At 47.5% G+C, this 18587-nt stretch overlaps 1 protein-coding gene across 2 annotated transcripts in view; it reads left to right on the forward strand.

Moving 5' to 3' along the window:
- The window catches only part of KIF19 (kinesin family member 19), a 49473-nt gene that overhangs the window by 18349 nt on the left and 12537 nt on the right, over positions 1-18587 (forward strand). For both annotated transcript variants that reach the window (XM_053375457.1, XM_053375456.1), the window contains exons 3-13: positions 94-204; positions 1885-1972; positions 2851-2987; positions 8570-8695; positions 10986-11180; positions 12877-13023; positions 14227-14349; positions 15252-15399; positions 16378-16552; positions 16740-16938; positions 17138-17408. In XM_053375457.1, coding sequence (XP_053231432.1) covers positions 94-204; positions 1885-1972; positions 2851-2987; positions 8570-8695; positions 10986-11180; positions 12877-13023; positions 14227-14349; positions 15252-15399; positions 16378-16552; positions 16740-16938; positions 17138-17408 — 1720 coding nt within the window. The remainder of the gene's footprint in view (positions 1-93; positions 205-1884; positions 1973-2850; positions 2988-8569; positions 8696-10985; positions 11181-12876; positions 13024-14226; positions 14350-15251; positions 15400-16377; positions 16553-16739; positions 16939-17137; positions 17409-18587) is intronic.

An 18587-nucleotide genomic window follows, 5' to 3' on the forward strand; every position in this document is an offset into this window, starting at 1 on the left:
CTCTTCTGCTTTCCAGCTGCTTCCTTGTGGTTTGCTTCCATTTCTCCAGTGTAATGTGTATCAAAAAGATCCCATCACTTTTTTCTTTTGCAGATGGTCGTTCTGATGGACCCAATGGAGGACCCTGATGACGTGCTCCGCGCCAACCGCTCACGAGAGAAGTCCTATATGTTTGATGTAGCCTTTGATTTTGCTGCTACCCAGGTAAATAAGTCAAATGAACATGCATACCTAGTTACCCAGGGACCTGAGCCCAAAGTACATGTGATGTGGCGATAGACACATGCATTGGTTTCCTGGCTGATCTAAGGGATGCTGGGGGTGGAAGAGCTAAGTATTTCCCCGGGGGGTGGGTGGGTGTTTTTTTCTGTTCTGAAGTACCCTCCCCTTTTTCACCCAATGGAAGAAACGTAAAGTACCCTTATCTTTTCCCCGGCACCAGCTGCGAAGCTTAGAGTGGGGAAATTCCCAGAGGAAAAAGGGTTAACCAATTCCTCCCTATTCCTCAGTTCCCAATCACAACCTCCCCAGAGCTGCTTTTGATTAGGAAAGATAACTGGGGGAGTGTTACACGGATCTGCGGATCTGCCGTAAAACGTATGGTCCCAGATCTAAGCCACCTCTGACATCCCAGCTTTGCCTTCCAACCTGTCTCAGGTGTGGTGGCAGGTGGCATGCCTGGGCCAAACCACAAGCTCCCCTTTCAGCAGGCTCCATTTCAAGCTAATTTGCACGTTGCCGTGAAACTGGAGCTCCTTGAGTGAGATCTGCCATTCATCTTGCCAGTTCTTGCTCCTGAAGTGAGAGGTGGTAAGGGGCTGAGATGGAGAAGGAGCAGGAGCAGTGAGTAAGGAGAGAACATTGTGGGACGGAAATGACTGAGAGTGCATGACTACAAGGCCACCTCCACGCCATCAATTAGAGCACTCTTATTCCACCTTAAGAGTCAATGTTTATTCCACCTTAAGAGTCAATGCTTCCCGCAAAGAATCCTGGGAACTTTAGTCTTAAGTGTTCCTTTAAACAGAGCCTGGTAGAGCCAGCCCATGATATTGTGCAGTTGCACTGTGTGATCTGAGGGCTGCATCCAGCCTCCTCTCTGAGCTTGGAAGCACCCCTGGGCATTCTTTTTCGGTTGCCACAATAGTCCTTCAGGACATCCCCCCCCCAATGGATGCACCAAGAGATCACTTGTGTTGTCTCCAATTGGGCTGGCTCTGGATCCCAGTTTGTTTGCTAATTAAGAATAATAATTTTATTATTTATACACCGCCCATCTGGCTGGGTTGCCCCAGCCACTCTGGGCGGCTTCCAACGCATATGAAAACATAACCAAACATCAGACATTAAAAACTTCCCAATACAGGACTGCCTTCAGATGCCTTCTAAAAGTTGTGTCGTTCTTTATCTCCTTGACATCTGGTGGGAAGGTGTTCCAGAGGGAGGGTGCCACTGCCAAGAAGGCCCTCTGCCTGGTTCCTTGTAACTTCTCTTCCCATAATGAGGGAACCACCAGAAGGCCCTCGGAGCTGGACCTCAGTATCCGGGCTGAGTGATGGGGGTGGAGACACTCCTTCAGACATACAGGACTGAGGCCGTTTACTCAGTAACTTTTAAAAGCATCATAAGCTTTATTTTAAAAAGGCAAAGCCACATAAAACCAACTCAGATTCGTGGCTAAATAGTTGTCTTAAGGAATGCAGTTTCTTCTTGCCTTTGGAGGGTTCTGTTATACTATGCTGGAAGCAGCAAAGAGTAGGTGGTGTTAGAGAAAAGTCAAAGTTCATTACCACCTGCTGCCTCATATTGAGCTATTTGTTTCCACTGCCTTCCTGGAAACAGGATGTTTCTTTGGTACCCTCTCCTGTTCCCCTCCTCTTTCAGGATATGGTCTACCGTGCCACCACCAAAGGCCTCATTGAAGGTGTCATCTCTGGCTACAACGCTACTGTTTTTGCCTATGGCCCCACTGGTAAGAAAACAGGCTCATATGGGAATGTGAGACACCGTCTCTTCACACTGTAGGAACCAAGGTCTATAGGCTGCTCTAGGCATGGACTGTTTTAGTTCTGAAAGCAATGGGACAAGCCTCGGAACTTCTCCCCCTCTCATGGGGCCCCAAGCTCTATTCTCCATGTGTGAGGAAGGGTCAAAAGAAGCCATTTCTGGACCCAGGGCTGAATTCTAAGTAATGGCTCTAAGAGGAGTGACTCAGGATCTAGACAGGGAAGAGGAAGTCGGAGAGAGGGAGCCTGAGAGCAGATTTGTGTGAGCACCTCAAAAACCAAATAAAAGACCTCTGATCTCAAGCCTGCAAGCACCCTATGTTAATGAAACAAGGGCCTTGTCCACTTCTGTGTGGTGGTTTTTCAAGCGCACCACATTACCGTTAGAAAACAAACCATCCTTTGGCTAACAGCAGAGCAAATCCAAAGCACAAAAGTAGTGTAAACGCCCTTGCACATCCTTGAGCAAAGTTCAATTTGTACTATCTTCTCATCTTAATTCCAGCACACCATATTCGTTCCAGATAAGACCTGTCCCTGTTCCATAAAATACATGTTAGCCTCCATAGTCTTGTCCCTGTGCTTTTCTGAACACAGAAGATGAGGAGTTGGACATCCAGAAATCCATTTATTATGCAGGTCAATACAGTTCATCTTGACCAGTGGTTTTTAGTATATTTGAAAACGACCTTTGTTAGGAAGGAAAGAGCTTAAGGAGCGAACGTGTTCCTTTCAAGAAGAAACCTAATAAGATGCAGATCCAACTTTGGGTGGCCCTAAACTGGAAACATGTTACCAGTTCAGCAACCAATTCATCCTTTCCCTACTTTCCTCTTGCCCCCAGGCTGTGGAAAGACCTATACCATGCTTGGCACAGACAATGAACCTGGCATTTATGTGCGAACGCTCAACGACCTCTTCCGTGCTATCGAGGAGACCAGTGACGACATGGACTACAAGGTGTCTATGTCCTATTTGGAGGTGGGTCACCTTGGAAGCAGGGTGTGGGTGCGAAAGATGGCCTATCTCTGGAGTTGTCAGCATGGTGTTCATGGGCACAAGGGTACCAATGAAGTCTTCTCCTGGTCTCCACAGATCTCTCCACCACGCCAGTTGTCACCCTATGTAAAAATTATGTTGATCTTGGGTCAGTATTTTTATGGTGCCAGCAAGGACCACATCTATTTATTTATTTTTACTGCATGGTCCACCAATGTAATTTATATTTTGATGGGGACTAGGTGAGGGCTGCGTGAAATAATGCAAATGAAGGAAGATCAGTTTTAATCATACAGGATCCAGCTTTTACCTAGACTCCATGGGAAATAAAAGAATATGTGTGTGCACAGATATTTTCTGTTTTTCTATCTGCTCAGGGCAAGGAGGGAAGAGACTTGGGGAAATGGGGGGGAGCAACACCAGAATGGGGGTGCCCATAGCGCTCTGTCCAAATTCCAAAGGTGCCCACAGAATGCTTGATGAGCTAGCCATCATGGCCCAGAACTGGAGGGGAATCGCTGCCCGATAATGCTGTTTCGTTTCCCATTTCCTGTGTGCTGAGTCACACAGCTGTTTTTGAGGTGCGTCCCAAGTTAGAGCTGCTTCCCACATAGTTGTTCCTTGCTTACAGGGGAGCGTGCAAGTAACAAGCTGGAGATTTTGCTGAAGCACATCCTTGCAAAATGTACACAAGCAGCAGAGCTACACTGAAGCTGGGTGGCAAAGGCATACAGTGGTACCTCAGGTTACAGATGCTTCAGGTTATAGACTCCACTAACTGCCTTGGGCTTGCTGATCAGAAGGTCGGCGGTTCGAATCCCCGCGGCGGGGTGAGCTCCCGTTGTTTGGTCCCTGCTCCTGCCAACCTAGCAGTTCGAAAGCACATCAAAGTGCAAGTAGATAAATAGGTACTGCTCCGGCAGGAAGGTAAACGGCGTTTCCGTACGCTGCTTTGGTTCGCCAGAAGCGGCTTAGTCATGCTGGCCACATGACCCGGAAGCTGTACGCCGGCTCCTTCGGCCAATAAAGTGAGATGAGCGCCGCAACCCCAGAGTTGGTCACGACTGGACCTAACGGTCAGGGGTCCCTTTACCTTTTTTAACCCAGAAATAGTACCTCAGGTTAAGAACTTTACCTCAGAATGAGAACAGAAATGGTGCTCCGGCGGTGGAAGGCCCCATTAGCTAAAGTGGTACCTCAGGTTAAGAACGGTTTCAGGTTAAGAACGGACCTCCAGAACAAATTAAGTTCTTAACTAGAGGTACCACTGTACTTACTTTCACATTGCTGCGATGGTGTGCATGCCTTCTGCCTTAAACACTTGCGTGGGAAAAGAGTGCCTTCACAACCAAAGCACCCCCCTGCCTTGAAATCTTGCTTTTGTCTCAAGTGTTCCTACCCCTTCCTGTACCCCATAACTTGACTCTTCTCTGGCAGCTCCCCCCCCCCCCCCCCGATTCTTCTGCCTTTATGGCTGGTGTGCACAAGGTCCTGGGTGCAGATAATCGCCTTGGCAACACACCAGGACTCAGGCTAGTATAATATTGACACTCATTAGCAGCTTGGAACAACCAGCAATAAAGCCAAGAGACTGGAAAAGCACCACTGGGACATGAGCGCTGCAGTCCCTTTGTGCTTCTTTCCAACTTTAAGAGAAAACTGGGGTTTGGCAGTTGTGGGGGAGAAGGGAAGAGAAGGCAAAGGAAATTAGCCATCATCTGCCCATCTTTGCTTCTGGCATCCCCTCTATGCAAGAACCCAGCTCTCAGTAGCCTCTGTTCCTCAAATCAATTCACTCTCTCTTTTTTTAAAAAAAGAAAAGAATATTTTATCTTTTCACATATAGAAAGTTACATTTGTTACTCAACAGTTATATTCCAAGTTCAGCAAAACTAGTGACTTCCGCTCACCCAGCATCAATGTTTATAACCCAAATTAAATACAATTGCGTTTGAAGGTTCTGCCTTCTCTCATTTCATCCTCTCTAACATATTTCTTAATGTATTCTGCCATTTTCTGACATTCAAACCCTGCGGTGGTCTTTGCATATGGGAAATAACTTTTTATATACACTAGAAATGGTTTTCAGTCTTTTTTAAAAGATTCTAAATTTGTGTCTTTTATCAGTGCCATCATTTTTGCCATCTCTGCGTATTCCAAGATTTTTTTTATCAGCCATTCTTCCTTTGAGGTTGTTCTCTCTCTTCCTTCCATTTCTGAGCATAAGAGAATCCTTGTCACTGTAGTCACATACCTAAATACCGTTGAGGCTTTCTTTGGGATTTCGCTGTCTAGTATCCCCAAGCAGGAAGGATTCTGGCCTCTTGGGAAAAGCAGGGTTGCCATACACCCGGAATTTCCTGGACATATCCAGAATATTGCAGTTGGAAGCAGTGTCTGGGTGGAAATCAGCAAAATGTCCGGGAAATTCACATTTCAGTAGTGTCATTTTTGCTAATTTTCCATAAAATAACTCAAAAACAACAAAACTCAACAACTTTGGCAAAATTGGTATTATTGTTGTTGTTGTTGTTACTATTATTATTATTATTCAACAACTTTTGAAATATAGCAACTTTAAGGAAAAGTCACTTGAATTTTTTTCTTAATTTCATTATACAGTGGTACCTCGGTTGTCAAACGTAATCTTTTCCGGAAGACCGCTCGACTTCTGAAATGTTTGACAACCAAGGCGCTATTGTCGGTCGGCAAATTCCTTTTAAAAAATGGATAAACTCGCCTCGGAATCCATTCAACTTCTGAGGTGCGTTCGAAAACTGAAGCATTCACTTCCGGGTTGTCAGCATTCGAGTTTCGAATTGTTCGGCTTCCAAAGCATTCGACAACTGAGGTTTCATTTTATACCATGTCTCAAAAGGCTCTCTCTCTCTCTCTCTCTCTTTTTAATAACTTTTTTTTATTTTCCAAAAATAACAAAAGGAGGGGGGATCATAAACAAATTTTTAAACCACAATTTTTTTTTTGGTCAACTTCCCTCCACTTCCCCTCTTGGTTCCTTTATAATATACTTGTTCATGCACGTCCATAAAACCTTATATACTTAACAATCCAATTTTAAAACCTTCTTCATCTTATTACAAGTGACTTTTAAAAGTTATACTAATGTAAAAATCTATACACAAAGCTTAAAAAAATATGCATTGAACAGTTACCCTTTTTTGTAATAATTTGTCCTGCATAATTCAGTAATTTATTTTGCCAATCTTCTTCTTTATCTTCTTTGGCTGAGGCTTCTTCCTTCTGCAGGGGCTTTGAAAGGCTCACTCTCAATGCTTATTCAGAAGATTTAACCCATGGAAACCATAGGGTCTTGTTTTGTTTTCACACGTTGAGTAGGGCACCTGTACGTGTTTGTTGTGCAAAGCCTTTAGCCCAAATCTCCCCCATGTTGATCCAAACTGACTTCAATACATGGCAGAAATATCTGTGCTACTGCCTTGCTACAGGCTATAGGCAGAACAATAATGTGAATAAGGTCTTAGACTGCATCTTTAACTTTCTAGTGCAAATTGGATGCCAGCAGGAGAGACAGCTCTAATGCAGTCCTTATTGACACTTCTGGTATTGAATTTATTGATTGCCTGATGGCCAATGCCAGGAATCTTGACATTTACTGTAGGTTTGATGGGAGATATCCGCAAGGAGTCATGGCCAGCAGTGGTTTTCAGGGTAGTTTCCTTGCTTGCTTTTAAGCTAACACAGGAATTCAGGCGGAGTGTCGTTGCAAATGGAGCCTTCTATGGCCCAACAAGCAATTGCAGCTATGATTCCAGGGTCCCTGTTGGGGAGAGAATGTGGGGAGCAGAGTTTGAAGCAGTCCTCAAATGTGGCTCTGTGATTCAGCTTCTCAGTGACCTTGTGTCCAATTCTAATAGTCAGTGCTGCAGCCATAGGCAGACTCTTGTGGGAGACAAGAGTGACATCTTACCTACTTGTGAGCGGCATGCAAGGGGAAGAATGTTCTAATAAACATTTCTTTTGCCAACGTATATAGTTCATTTGTTCCTCTCTTGCACCAAAAAGAGAAAATACTGCCAGATGCTCTGGGCAGAACAAGGAAGTAATAAATCAGCACACTTGCATCGTAGTCTAGGCCACGGCATGGATAGATAGATATCAACACTGCAAATCATCCCTTCTGTTTCTGATGCTCTTGCTTATGAAGCCAAATTGGGAGCACTCACAAACAAGAGCGAGGTATCATTGGGCATGGTGAATTCCTGTGGCTTGCAAAAATACAGAAAATATTGGGGGGGGGGGACTTTAAGGGGCAGGGCTGTTGACATTTCTAATCCACCTTAAGGAGCAGGTATGGGATTGTTACGTGTCACATGTCCGTTTACATTCCAGCACAGTATGCTGGGAACTTCTGTTTGTGTATAGCTTTTGCTTTTAGCTGTTCTCTCTGAGACGACATGAGAGAGAGACGACATGTTTCTTTGTCCTGATTTATGATTAATAAATCTGTAGTTGTAGTATGCTTCCACAAGCCTCACGCCTATTCTGTGTACGCAGTTCGATCTGCTGATAGTGTGCCCTGGCTGAGTAAGCCTGGGTCACTGATTTACATCAGAGCAGAGGTGATGGCCTTTGCACTGGGCCACTGGAAGGAGACGGCCCAGCCAGGGCAAGCCAGCTGGCCTCCCGGCCCTCTTCATGCTGACAAGGGCATCCCCTTCCCCAACAGACCAAGTTTGGACATATCATGCTGATTGACAGTTGTGGTGGTGGTGAGGAGAGACACAAGAAACTGGTGAGGTGGGGGGGAATGCAAGGGAATAGCTAAGATCCTAAACAGTTATCATTCCACACTGCAACCCTTTGCTTCTGTTCCCACTGGCAAAAACTTGTTCTAAACCCAATTGGCTACTGGAACATTTCCCCAAGGAACTTTCAGGAACTGTAGGTGGGATGCTGAGAATTTTGTTTTAGCTCAATTCATTTGTTAACCTGATAGTGTGCTTCCTGCAGACACATTGTACCACATCACCTTCTACGAAGGGGTGCCCACTAAGGATCTCTTGCTAGCTGAGAAGCTGGAGCTTCAACCAAGGAGGGCTTTACAATGTCTGACTTGACTAAGCATCTGGTGAGCCATTGTCTCCAAACCCCATATTGGTGCCTTCTAAAGGTAAAGGTAAAGGGACCCCTGACCATTAGGTCCAGTCGTGACCGACTCTGGGGTTGCGGAGCTCATCTCGCTTTATTGGCTGAGGGAGCCAGCATACAGCTTCCGGATCATGTGGCCAGCATGACTAAGCCGCTTCTGGCAAACCAGAGCAACGCACGGAAACGTCGTTTACCTTCTACTTGCACTTTGACGTGCTTTCGAACTGCTAGGTTGGCAGGAGCAGGGACTGAGCAACGGGAGCCCACCCCGTTGCAGGGATTCGAACTGCCGACCTTCTGATCGGCAAGTCCTAGGCTCTGTGGTTTAACCCACAGCGCCACTCACATCCCATATTGGTGCCTTCTAGAACCTGCTAAAAGATAGCTAAGCTGCTTGCAATGGTCCTTCAGCCCCTCTTACTTCCCCCCTCTAGATCTACAATGAGATGATCCGGGACCTGCTGAACCCCTCCCTGGGCTACCTGGATTTACGTGAAGATTCCAAAGGGATAATCCAAGTGGCTGGCATCACGGAAGTGTCTACCATCAACGCTAAGGAGGTGAATGGGAATAAACCAATTATACAATGGGGGAGGAGCAGGAAGCCATAAATTTTGCTGCTGCCAAATGCAGTTTTACAGGATAGTGATCCCGGTTACGAATTTTATGTTCCGAAAGAGCCTGCCATAATTGTGTACCTATCATTGCGGCAAGCTGGGGATAATTCTAACTGAAGATCCCAATACTGAATAGCCCTACAGTACTGAATGACATTGCCAACAATGGACAGCCTTGGACAAGACCACTGGTACATCTATCTCAGCTTCTACGTTCCTTCTGTGACTGTGACCAGGATTGCATGTTTTGCCCTTGTTGTTAGGGACGCTGTCAGTGCAGCATCCCCACATAGCATCCTGGTTAATGGCCCACAAATAATCCGACCCTCTCCTCCCCTTTTTTAATTATTCTGTATTTGTGTTTTTGTTGCTAGAGAGTAAAACCATATTAGTCAATCCAATTGTTTGTTCTGCTGCTTATGAAGAGGTGAGACAAGCATTAAGGCTGAGTTTGAAAAGGTTATTCTTATTTGCATTTGGATTTAGTTTTTTGAGGCAGGAGGGGGAAAACGTTAGCAGTGATGGAACAAGAAATTCAATATTATTTCCTGGATATTGGTTAAGAGGAGAAAGAGATCAGCCCATGACTTCTTGGCAACAGCAGATGCTGTGGTTTTGAGGAATGGACCGGCATGTTCACCTGAACGTCTTGCTGTGTTCAGTGGGGCCTATTCCAGATAAATGAGCATAGGACTGCAGCCTCAGAAGACTTGGGCTACGTACACGTGACAGAATTAAAGCAGATTTTCCCTCCCCAAAAAATCCTGGGAATTGTAGTTTACTATTTACAGACCTATAACACGTTTAAGAAACTAAAGTTCTGAGAATCCTGTGATGGGTGCTTTAAAAGTGTGGTATTGCTGCTTTTCCCCCAACCTGAGGAAAATGACTGTTTAGGTTTCGGCCAACCAGAAACATATCCATTTCGCAGAGTTGTTGGGTGTCCCCTTCCCCCTTCTGTTTCCCAGGATGTTCCTCCTTTCCTTTGGTCCTCGACCCCCCCCCCAAATCCCCATAACAATTCTCATGAGCTTTACCTCCTTATGTCTTTCCCTGATGACTCCATTTTGGTGCTCTTACCTACCTCTCACCAGGTAGTGGCTTCGTGTGGCGTTCGTACGGAGCCCCCGGTCATCTCACGAACTATTGACCCGTACACCACTAATCCGCTGCCACCAACCAGGTCCTCCCTGGTAAAATCACTTTAGTCTTAGTCAGCTTTTCAATTAATAAAGAAGAGTGTATTTTATTTCAGACACAAACAAAACTTTTACAGCATTCCAAACATTGTAGCTCTTTACTTTCTTAGTCTTATTTTCCTCTCTCTATCTCTTCTACCTCCCCACACTCAATAACCCACTGCCCTAACTGTCTCTCTATTCCCAACTGCCTTTCCCAACCAGCCAACCCACGAAATCCAACCAACTGCCCCCCAACAACTCCCAATGAACTCCTCCCAGAACTAGTTTTATAGACCCACTGACTCCACCCCCCTGGGTCCTGTCTGTGCAACCTATTTAACTATTTCCCCTCCAGCACTCTCTCATATATGTTAACGTCACACTTTGCTCTTACAAAACCTTTAATATTTTCAGTTTCTGCACTTTTCTGAGTTGAGGGAAGAGGAGGGAAGAGGAAAATAGACTCCTATTCCTGAAGTGTCTGTTCATGTAAATATTGCTACGAAATGTTACTACCTCTGGTCCACTCAGGAGAGAGCAGAAAGCAGAAAAAAGGAGAAACTCTGGGATATTGTCTTATGACTTCAATGAAAATAATCTCCCACAATGACAAAAGTTGGGGATCTTGTAAGTCTGATACGGGAACAATATGGAGGAGGTAGGATGTACATTTCTAAATAATGCTTACAGACACGTCCAGCTGAATATTGGCCTTTGTTTGTGCAGTGACCAAGAGGGGTGCAGGCCAGAATAAACTTGCTCTTTTATCTGCAGTTCCTTAATCCTCTCTGTTTCCAGTTACTTACTTAAACAGCCAGAGTTTAAGTAAGCCTCCTATCAGCAATATCCATGGCTGTTGGATAATTTCACATTGAGGTAGCAAAACTTTGGAATGTCAGGTGTTCCTAGACTACAGTTCCCATCATCCCTGACCATTGGCCATACTGGCTGGGGTTGATGGGAGTCAGAGTCCAAGATCTATTGGGCCACAAGTTCCCTGCCCATTTTAAGAAGGATGCCTTTGTGCCTTCCGCTGTTTCCCTTCCCTGCAGATCATGCAGCTGTTGATGAAAGGCAATAAGCAGCGTACCCAGGAGCCCACAGCGGCCAACCGGACTTCCTCGCGCTCCCATGCTGTGCTACAGGTGACTGTGCGCCAGAAGAGCCGCGTCAAGAATATTATGCAGGAGGTGCGCGTGGGGCGGCTCTTCATGATCGACTTAGCTGGCTCGGAGCGGGCCTCTCAGGTACGGGCAGAAAGGGGCAGGCTTCTCATCAGGTGGAGCGCACCATGTTAGTCTAGGGCAGGGGTCAGCAACCTTTTTCAGCTGTGGGGTGGTCCACTGTCCCTCAGGCCATGTGGTGGGCCGGACTATATTTTGGGAAAAAATATGAACAAATTCCTATGCCCCACAAATAACCCAGAGATGCATTCTAAATAAAAGCACACATTCTACTCATGTGAAAACACCAGGCAGGCCCCACAAATAACCCAGAGATGCATTTTAAATAAAAGGACACATTCTACTCATGTAAAAACATGCTGATTCCCAGGCCGTTCACAGGCAGGATTGAGAAGGCAATTGGGCTGCATCCAGCCCCCGGGCCTTAGGTTGCCCACCCCTGGTCTAGGGCAATGTTTCCCAAACTTGGGTCTCCAGCTTTTTTGGACTACAACTCCCATCATCCCTAGCTAGCAAGGTCAGGGATAATGGAACTTGTAGTCCGAAAACAGCTGGAGATCCAAGTTTGGGAAACACTGGCCTACAGGGTGCGTATTCCCTGAGCATTGTCTGGAGGCTACGTATTTCCTTAACATTGTCATTGAAGCCCTCTGGTGCTCAGCCTGAACATGTGAGGGCCAAAGTGTGTAGAGGAATGGGCACATCGGTCCCACTCCCAAATCTTTGTGTGTGTGCCAGGTTTGCCTGCTCCACTCCCAAGCGTCACATGTTTAGTGCGAAGAGCTGAAGGGGCTTTTTTCTATTTGCCTGAATGAACTTAATGGGCCACCTCTCAATCGGGAACCTTGATAAGGCAGGCTCTGAAGGGGGAATGCTTAAAAAGTCCGCTTAAGACCTTAAGACCCATGTACCTATGGGACCGCCTCTCCTGGTATGCCCCGCGGAGGACCTTAAGGTCCACAAATAACAATACTCTGGAGGTCCCGAGCCTCAAGGAGGTTAGATTGGTTTCAACTAGGGCCAGGGCCTTTTCAGCACTGGCCCCGACTTGGTGGAATGCTCTGTCACAAGAGACTAGGGCCCTGCGGGACTTGATATCTTTTCACAGGGCCTGCAAGACAGAGCTGTTCCAACTGGCCTTTGGTTTGGACTTGGTCTGATTCTTATGTTTCCCTCCCCTTATGGTTTTGATTTATCAGCTACTTTGAAATGAGGCTGCATTTTAAATTGCATTTTAACCTGTATTTTAAATTGGTGTGCCCCCCCTTTCCCCCTATTATGTTTTTACTGTGATTTTATTGGTGTTAGCTGCCCTGAGCCCAGCTCTGGCTGGGGAGGGCGGGGTATAAATAAAAATTATTATTATTATTATTATTATTATTATTATTATTATTATTATTATTATTATTGCTAAATATGTGAAGGCTGGTGTGAGGAGGGTACAGCCAGCAATGGGCCTGGGGCCACTGAGTTCATTCTGGTCCCTCTACACACTATGGGTGTCCTGTCTGAAGGGGGGCTTGAAAGGGGTTAAAATGAGGAGAGGAGTGGCATTCTTTCCTTCCTGAGACTGCTGCTTTGGAAGAAGCTTGAAAGCTGGAGTCGAGGGCACAAGAGATCACAGCGAAGATGAGGGCAAGAGATTCCAACCCACTCTCAAAATTGCAGCCGAAGCAAACGTCTCAGCAGGCCCCCTGCTTGGTTTTTCTCAGAACAACGATTCCATTCTTGTGTCCCTCCTACTCTCCTTCTCCCACAGACGCAGAACCGCGGGAAGCGAATGAAGGAAGGCGCTCACATCAACCGCTCCCTGCTGGCCCTTGGCAACTGCATCAATGCGCTCAGTGACAGGGCAGGGGTCAAATATGTCAATTACCGGGATAGCAAGCTCACCCGCCTCCTGAAGGTAGGTCTGCCTGCGGGGTGGGGCTGGCAAGGAGGGTGCCTAGTCATACAAGGTGGGCATAGCCTGAATTAAATGATATGTTCTCTCTCACACGTTCACGAGGCAAGGTTGGCTTGCGGGGAAGGATTTCATGCCAATGTGCATTGAATTGTAGTCCTTACGCTTAACAACAGCAACAACAAAATGGCGGCAGTCTGGTTCTCGCTACCCATCGCCCCACACCACAGAGTTTTCTTTTGTCTCCTGTGGGGTGGGGAAGAAAAAAACATAGCATATTTGGTGGCTGTGGTCAAGGAAACAAAGGGACAGTGGTGTTGTTCTTAAGGTGACAGAGGTGGGAGGAAGTGGAGAAATTCAAGGTGGGTTTGGTATTGTTGATAGCCTCATATTCGCCACAACATTTAGTTCCTTCCCTAGTCCTCTCATATTAGGAACCAAACGTCCCTCAAAGTAGGCTGGGTGGGATGACAGGACCACAGTGCCCAATCTTGCCCTTGAATGGAGGCCGTGACATGTGATCAACACCCGAGGGTGCCATGGCAAGTAGGGTCAGGTTGGAGTTGCAAGGCTTTATATCACTCCAAGCAAACAACTTGCACTTACAAGATTTGGAACTCAAATGAAACCTTTCATTCCTCTTAGGCCAGACTTCCATTTATCAGGCTCTGTACCCTTCCTGAAGAGTTAAGAGACAAAGGCATAGTCCCATGTTTCCCAAACTTGGGTCTCTGGCTGCCTTGGGACTACAACTCCCATCATCCCTTGCTAGCAAGACCATTGGTCAGGGATGATGGGAATTGTAGTTGAAAAAAACAGATGGAGACCCAAGCTTGGGAAACACTGGGTTAGTCCTTTGTCCAGGACATCCTGTAGCCTCTCACTCAGTTACCATCTTGAGTATTCCTTATATTAGTAAGCAGACATTGGGGAGATGAGGCCCCTGATGTCAATGGAGCCAGGGGAAGGGGAATATGGCTCTGGGGGCACTGTTCTGTGGTGCATGCATCTCAATCTAGGGTGGCTTTGGCTTAGAAGGTTCTTGGCTGTCCAGCTCAGGTTTAGTGTGGGGCTCAGTTTTTGGCTCTGCCATTTGCTCCTCTGCTCTTCCTGATCTGGCTGGTGTGTCCTCTTCTGTGTCAAGAGTCCTGGCTGCTGCTCAGCAGCTCCTATGTTAAGACCTACAACTTTGCTCCCTAATCCTAGGATTCACTAGGCGGGAACAGCCGAACGGTAATGATTGCTCACATCAGCCCTGCCAGCAGTTCCTTTGAGGAGTCACGCAGCACCCTGACCTATGCAGAGCGTGCCAAGAGCATCCGCACCACGGTAGGATCCCCCAGACCCCACACCCTTTCTCTAAAAGTTCTTTCACTTTCTAGATTTCTAACTTCTCTCTTTTGTGGGCACAGTGGCATAGCGTGGGTTTCCAGCACCCGGGGCTGTACAGAGCGTGAATGGGAAATGACATCTGTGTCACCCAGGGGACTGCAGCCACAGAGATAAGAAGCGCTGTTCCGTTGTCTGGAGTGCTCACTTCTTGGTTTGCCTGGAGAATCCATTTTCAGTGGAGCCCAGTGATGGAAGTGTGCACCTGTATTGAGGCAGCGCCGGGTGTTGCAATTTTGCACCCCTAACAATTTTGTGCCTGGGGCAAAACGCTACGCCACTGGGTGGACATTCTAGTTGTTCCACCAGAGCCAAACCAATCCTTTAGTTTTCCAGTCCTGAGCATCCTAAATGCTGGGACCATTCTCAGATTGACACACAATTGTAGGGAGCAAGACTTACTCCAGGAAATGACAGTTTTATATCATGCATGACATCTCTTTTCAGAGCACGGCAGTTATATGATTGACAGAATACTAGACTAGTTGGACCACTGGTTTCATCTGATGGTGTTGTACTTATGTACTAGAAAAATGGGGGGGAAGTAGAAAAACACCAGTTTCCTGCATTTCCAGTCTAGCAACCTTCTAACTGTTCTCCCCTCACAAAATATTATCCAGACTTTCATCAAGGTTCCCTACATACTGGTATGTTTTCACACCGCCACTGATGTCTCCAGTCTTCCCATTTAGTACCTTCCACATAACATTTATATAGTATATGTAATGTTGGTGGAATGTCCTTAAGTTTTCCTCCCACATCTAGCAATTTAAGAGAACTTAAATTGGATGCTACAGTGTCCATGGATTTCCAGTACTCATTCCCTCTCTCCGCCTTGGCAGGTAAAGCGTAACCTTCTTAATGTCTCATATCACATCGCCCAGTACACAAGTATCATTGCTGACCTACGTAGTGAGATTCAGAGGCTGCAGCGCAAGATTGAACAGCAAGAGCCACGCCCAATGCGGTCCGACATCCGCAGTATACAAGGTAGGAAAGGCGAGGGATGTTTCTGCCAGGACATGGACACTTACATTCCTGCCTCTAGCCTTCCTATGCCTGTGGTAGCTTCATGCCTCACCAAGTGACACCTGTACAAAGGGAACAGGTGCCATGGGATGGGTGGGCAAGATGTTCCTGTGGCCCTCAAACGTAGCTGAAAGGCTGCAGTTCCTTCAGCTTTTACACATCAGGCCAAAAAGGATAGACTCAGTGGTGTGTTGAAGGTTTTGGAGAGTGTTGGTGCTGACCTTTAAGGCCCTAAATGGCTTTGGCCTTGTATACCTTAAAGAGCATCTCCACCCCAATCATTCAGGCCGGACACACCAAGGGAACGAAAGACCTACATTGGCTCCCAGTACGTTTCCGAGCACGATTCAAAGTGTTGGTGCTGACCTTTAAAGCCCTAAACAGCCTCGGTCCAGTATACCTGAAGGAGTGTCTCCACCCCCATCGTTCAGCCCGGACACTGAGGTCCAACTCTGAGGGCCTTCTGGTGGTTCCCTCACTGCAAGAAGTGAGGTTACAGAAAACAAGGCAGAGGGCCTTCTCGGTAGCGGCACCCTCCCTGTGGAATGCCCTTCCAACAGATGTCAAAGAGACAAGTAACTATAACCTTTAAAAGACACCTGAAGGAAGCCCCGCATAGGGAAGTTTTTAATGTTTAAGGTTGCATTATGTTTTTATATAAGCTGGAAGCTGCCCAGTGTGGCTGGGGCAACCCAGTCAGATGGGCGGGGTACAAATAATAAATTTGTTGTTGTTGTTGTTGTTGTTGTTGTTGTTGTTGTTGTTGTTTATCTAACAACAACAGCAGCAGCAAGTTGTGCAGTGGAGAGCTTGGTTGCCCTCATAGCACAACGTGAGGGAAGGGAGAAATAACAGGGGTGTTTGGTAGCGTCTTCTTGCTTGACATTTTGACCAGACTCCTTGCATTGGTTCTTTTTCCCTACCTGCTGTTCATCGTAGCTGAAGTGCAACTCCAGGGCAACCCCTTTGAGAGGCAGGAGATGGACCAGCTGAGGGAGCAGCTGATCAGCACCTTCCGGGAACAAATGGACGTGCGGCGCCACCTCATGGAGCTAGAGAACAATTACATGGAGATCCAGATCGAGAGCTCTCGACACCTCCTGGCCATTGCTGAGTAAGTAGGGAGCTGAGAGCTGGCAGGGCACCATCCCACATTCAGAGAGAGAATTCGCTGTGAGTCTGTGCTCTGAGCCTAGGCTGCCATGTCTGAGTAAGGGCAGGAAAATAACACTGCTGGGTTTACCAGCGCTTGGGCCATGATGCATCTTCCTTCCTCCTTCCCCACTCACCTCGCCCTACAGTTGGGAGCAGGAGAAGGCGCGGCGGGCCCAGAAGTGGCGAGAGGAGCAGAGGAAGGAGAGCTACAGCAAAGATGAAAGCGAGAAGGACTCCGACACTGGGGACGACCTGTCGGATGTGCCGGAGCCGCAGGAAGTGACGTTAGCCCGGGAACACATTGCAGCCCTCCTGAGGGAGCAGGATAAACTTCACAAGCAGAAGGTATTGAAGCTCAAAGGAGCTAAGCGATAGCCACTCTGAGGGAAGAGAGGGATGAGGGCCCAGGGTTGCAGCCGCAGGGGGATTGCAGCGTCTGTTGAGGCTGAGCTGTTTGCAGCCAGCAGGGGTCTCTTGGGCAACCCTTCTGCTTGCTTTTGCTGGCCCCCTGTGACCCCGGCGTGCAACTTCCCCCCTGTGCCAGACAGAGCTGGAGAGGCGGTTCTGGGAGGTCCGTCAGCGTGGGCACCGGCTGGAAGAGGCTCTGCCCTGGCGCATCAGCTCCGAAGAGCAGCGGGAGGTTCTGAGCCTGCTCTGCAAGGTCCACGAGCTGGAGGTAGAGAACACGGCCATGCAGTCGGGGGCCCTGCTGAAGGACAGCCTCATCCGCCACCAGGAACGGACCGTGCGCCGCTTCGAGCGCCACCGCAGCCTTTGCCACCGCATCATCCACGAACAGCGGCAGATCATCCATGGTACGGCCGCAACCACTGTTCAGTGCAGACGTAGGGGATCCACTGCACCTTGCATTCCTAGGGCATGCGATCCAGGACATGCAGAAAACCACATTTCCCACCTTTTGCACTAATTGAGAATGGGGTGTGTGTGTAAGGCTTCGGGGAATCAGATCCATCCCACGGGGTCAGCCAGGAATCAGAGAAAGGATAAAAGCTCTTACCGTGCAATTTATTCAGTCATTCACAGAGAGCAGCGAAGGAATGCAGCCAGTGTGGTGTAGTGGTTAAGAGCAGTGGACTCGTAATCTGGTGAACCGGGTTCGCGTCCCCACTCCTCCACATGCAGCTGCTGGGTGACCTTGGGCTAGTCACACTTCTCTGAAGTCTCTCAGCCCCACTCACCTCACAGAGTGTTTGTTGTGGGGGAGGGAGGGAAAGGAAAATGTTAGCCGCTTTGAGACTCCTTCGGGTAGTGATAAAGCGGGATATCAAATCCAAACTCCTCCTCTTCTTCTTCTTCTTCTTCTTCTTCTTCTTCTTCTTCTTCTTCTTCTTCCCTATATAATGGCGTTGCTCCAAGTAAAGTCCCACCCCTCTGCGTCTCCCCTGTTCTACATCACTCCTATGTCGGCTAATCTGAGCTTTCTGCTGCCGAGTTCTCTGTTCTAATACCCTCAGTGCCTGCCTGGTCCTGGGCAAGGGGGGTGTCAGGAATGCTTTTCAGAGACACTGAGTCTGTCAGCTGTCTCTCCCCTAGTGCTTCTCCCAGACAGCGAACAGCCCAGGGGGGCAGGACAGTGATGTCACACCCCTCCTCAGGGATGACACACCGCACCTCCCTTCCTTCGCCAGTGGCTTCTCCTTCCTGCTGTTCCTCTTACAATATTTCCCAGCATCTGCAACCTCTGAACTCTGGCCTTCTGCAAACCACTGTTCTAAATCTATACTGTCCTGTTCTCGGGAAGGTTCAGTCTAGCCCCTGACAGTGTGTGTGTGCGTGAGAAAGGTACATCATTGTGGAAATGTCCCTGAGATGTTTTAAAGCACAGCATGGGTTCGCATTTCGTTCCCTCTCCACTCTTTCTTTCAATCTGATGCAGACTGCCTATGTTCATAGACCATTTTGAACCCATGGTATAATGTAGTGCTGTTCTACGTAACATTCAGGAGGAGTTAAAAAAAAAACCACCTTTACAG

This window comes from Podarcis raffonei, chromosome 2 (genome assembly GCF_027172205.1).
Source record: "Podarcis raffonei isolate rPodRaf1 chromosome 2, rPodRaf1.pri, whole genome shotgun sequence".
NCBI classification, from domain to species: domain Eukaryota; kingdom Metazoa; phylum Chordata; class Lepidosauria; order Squamata; family Lacertidae; genus Podarcis; species Podarcis raffonei.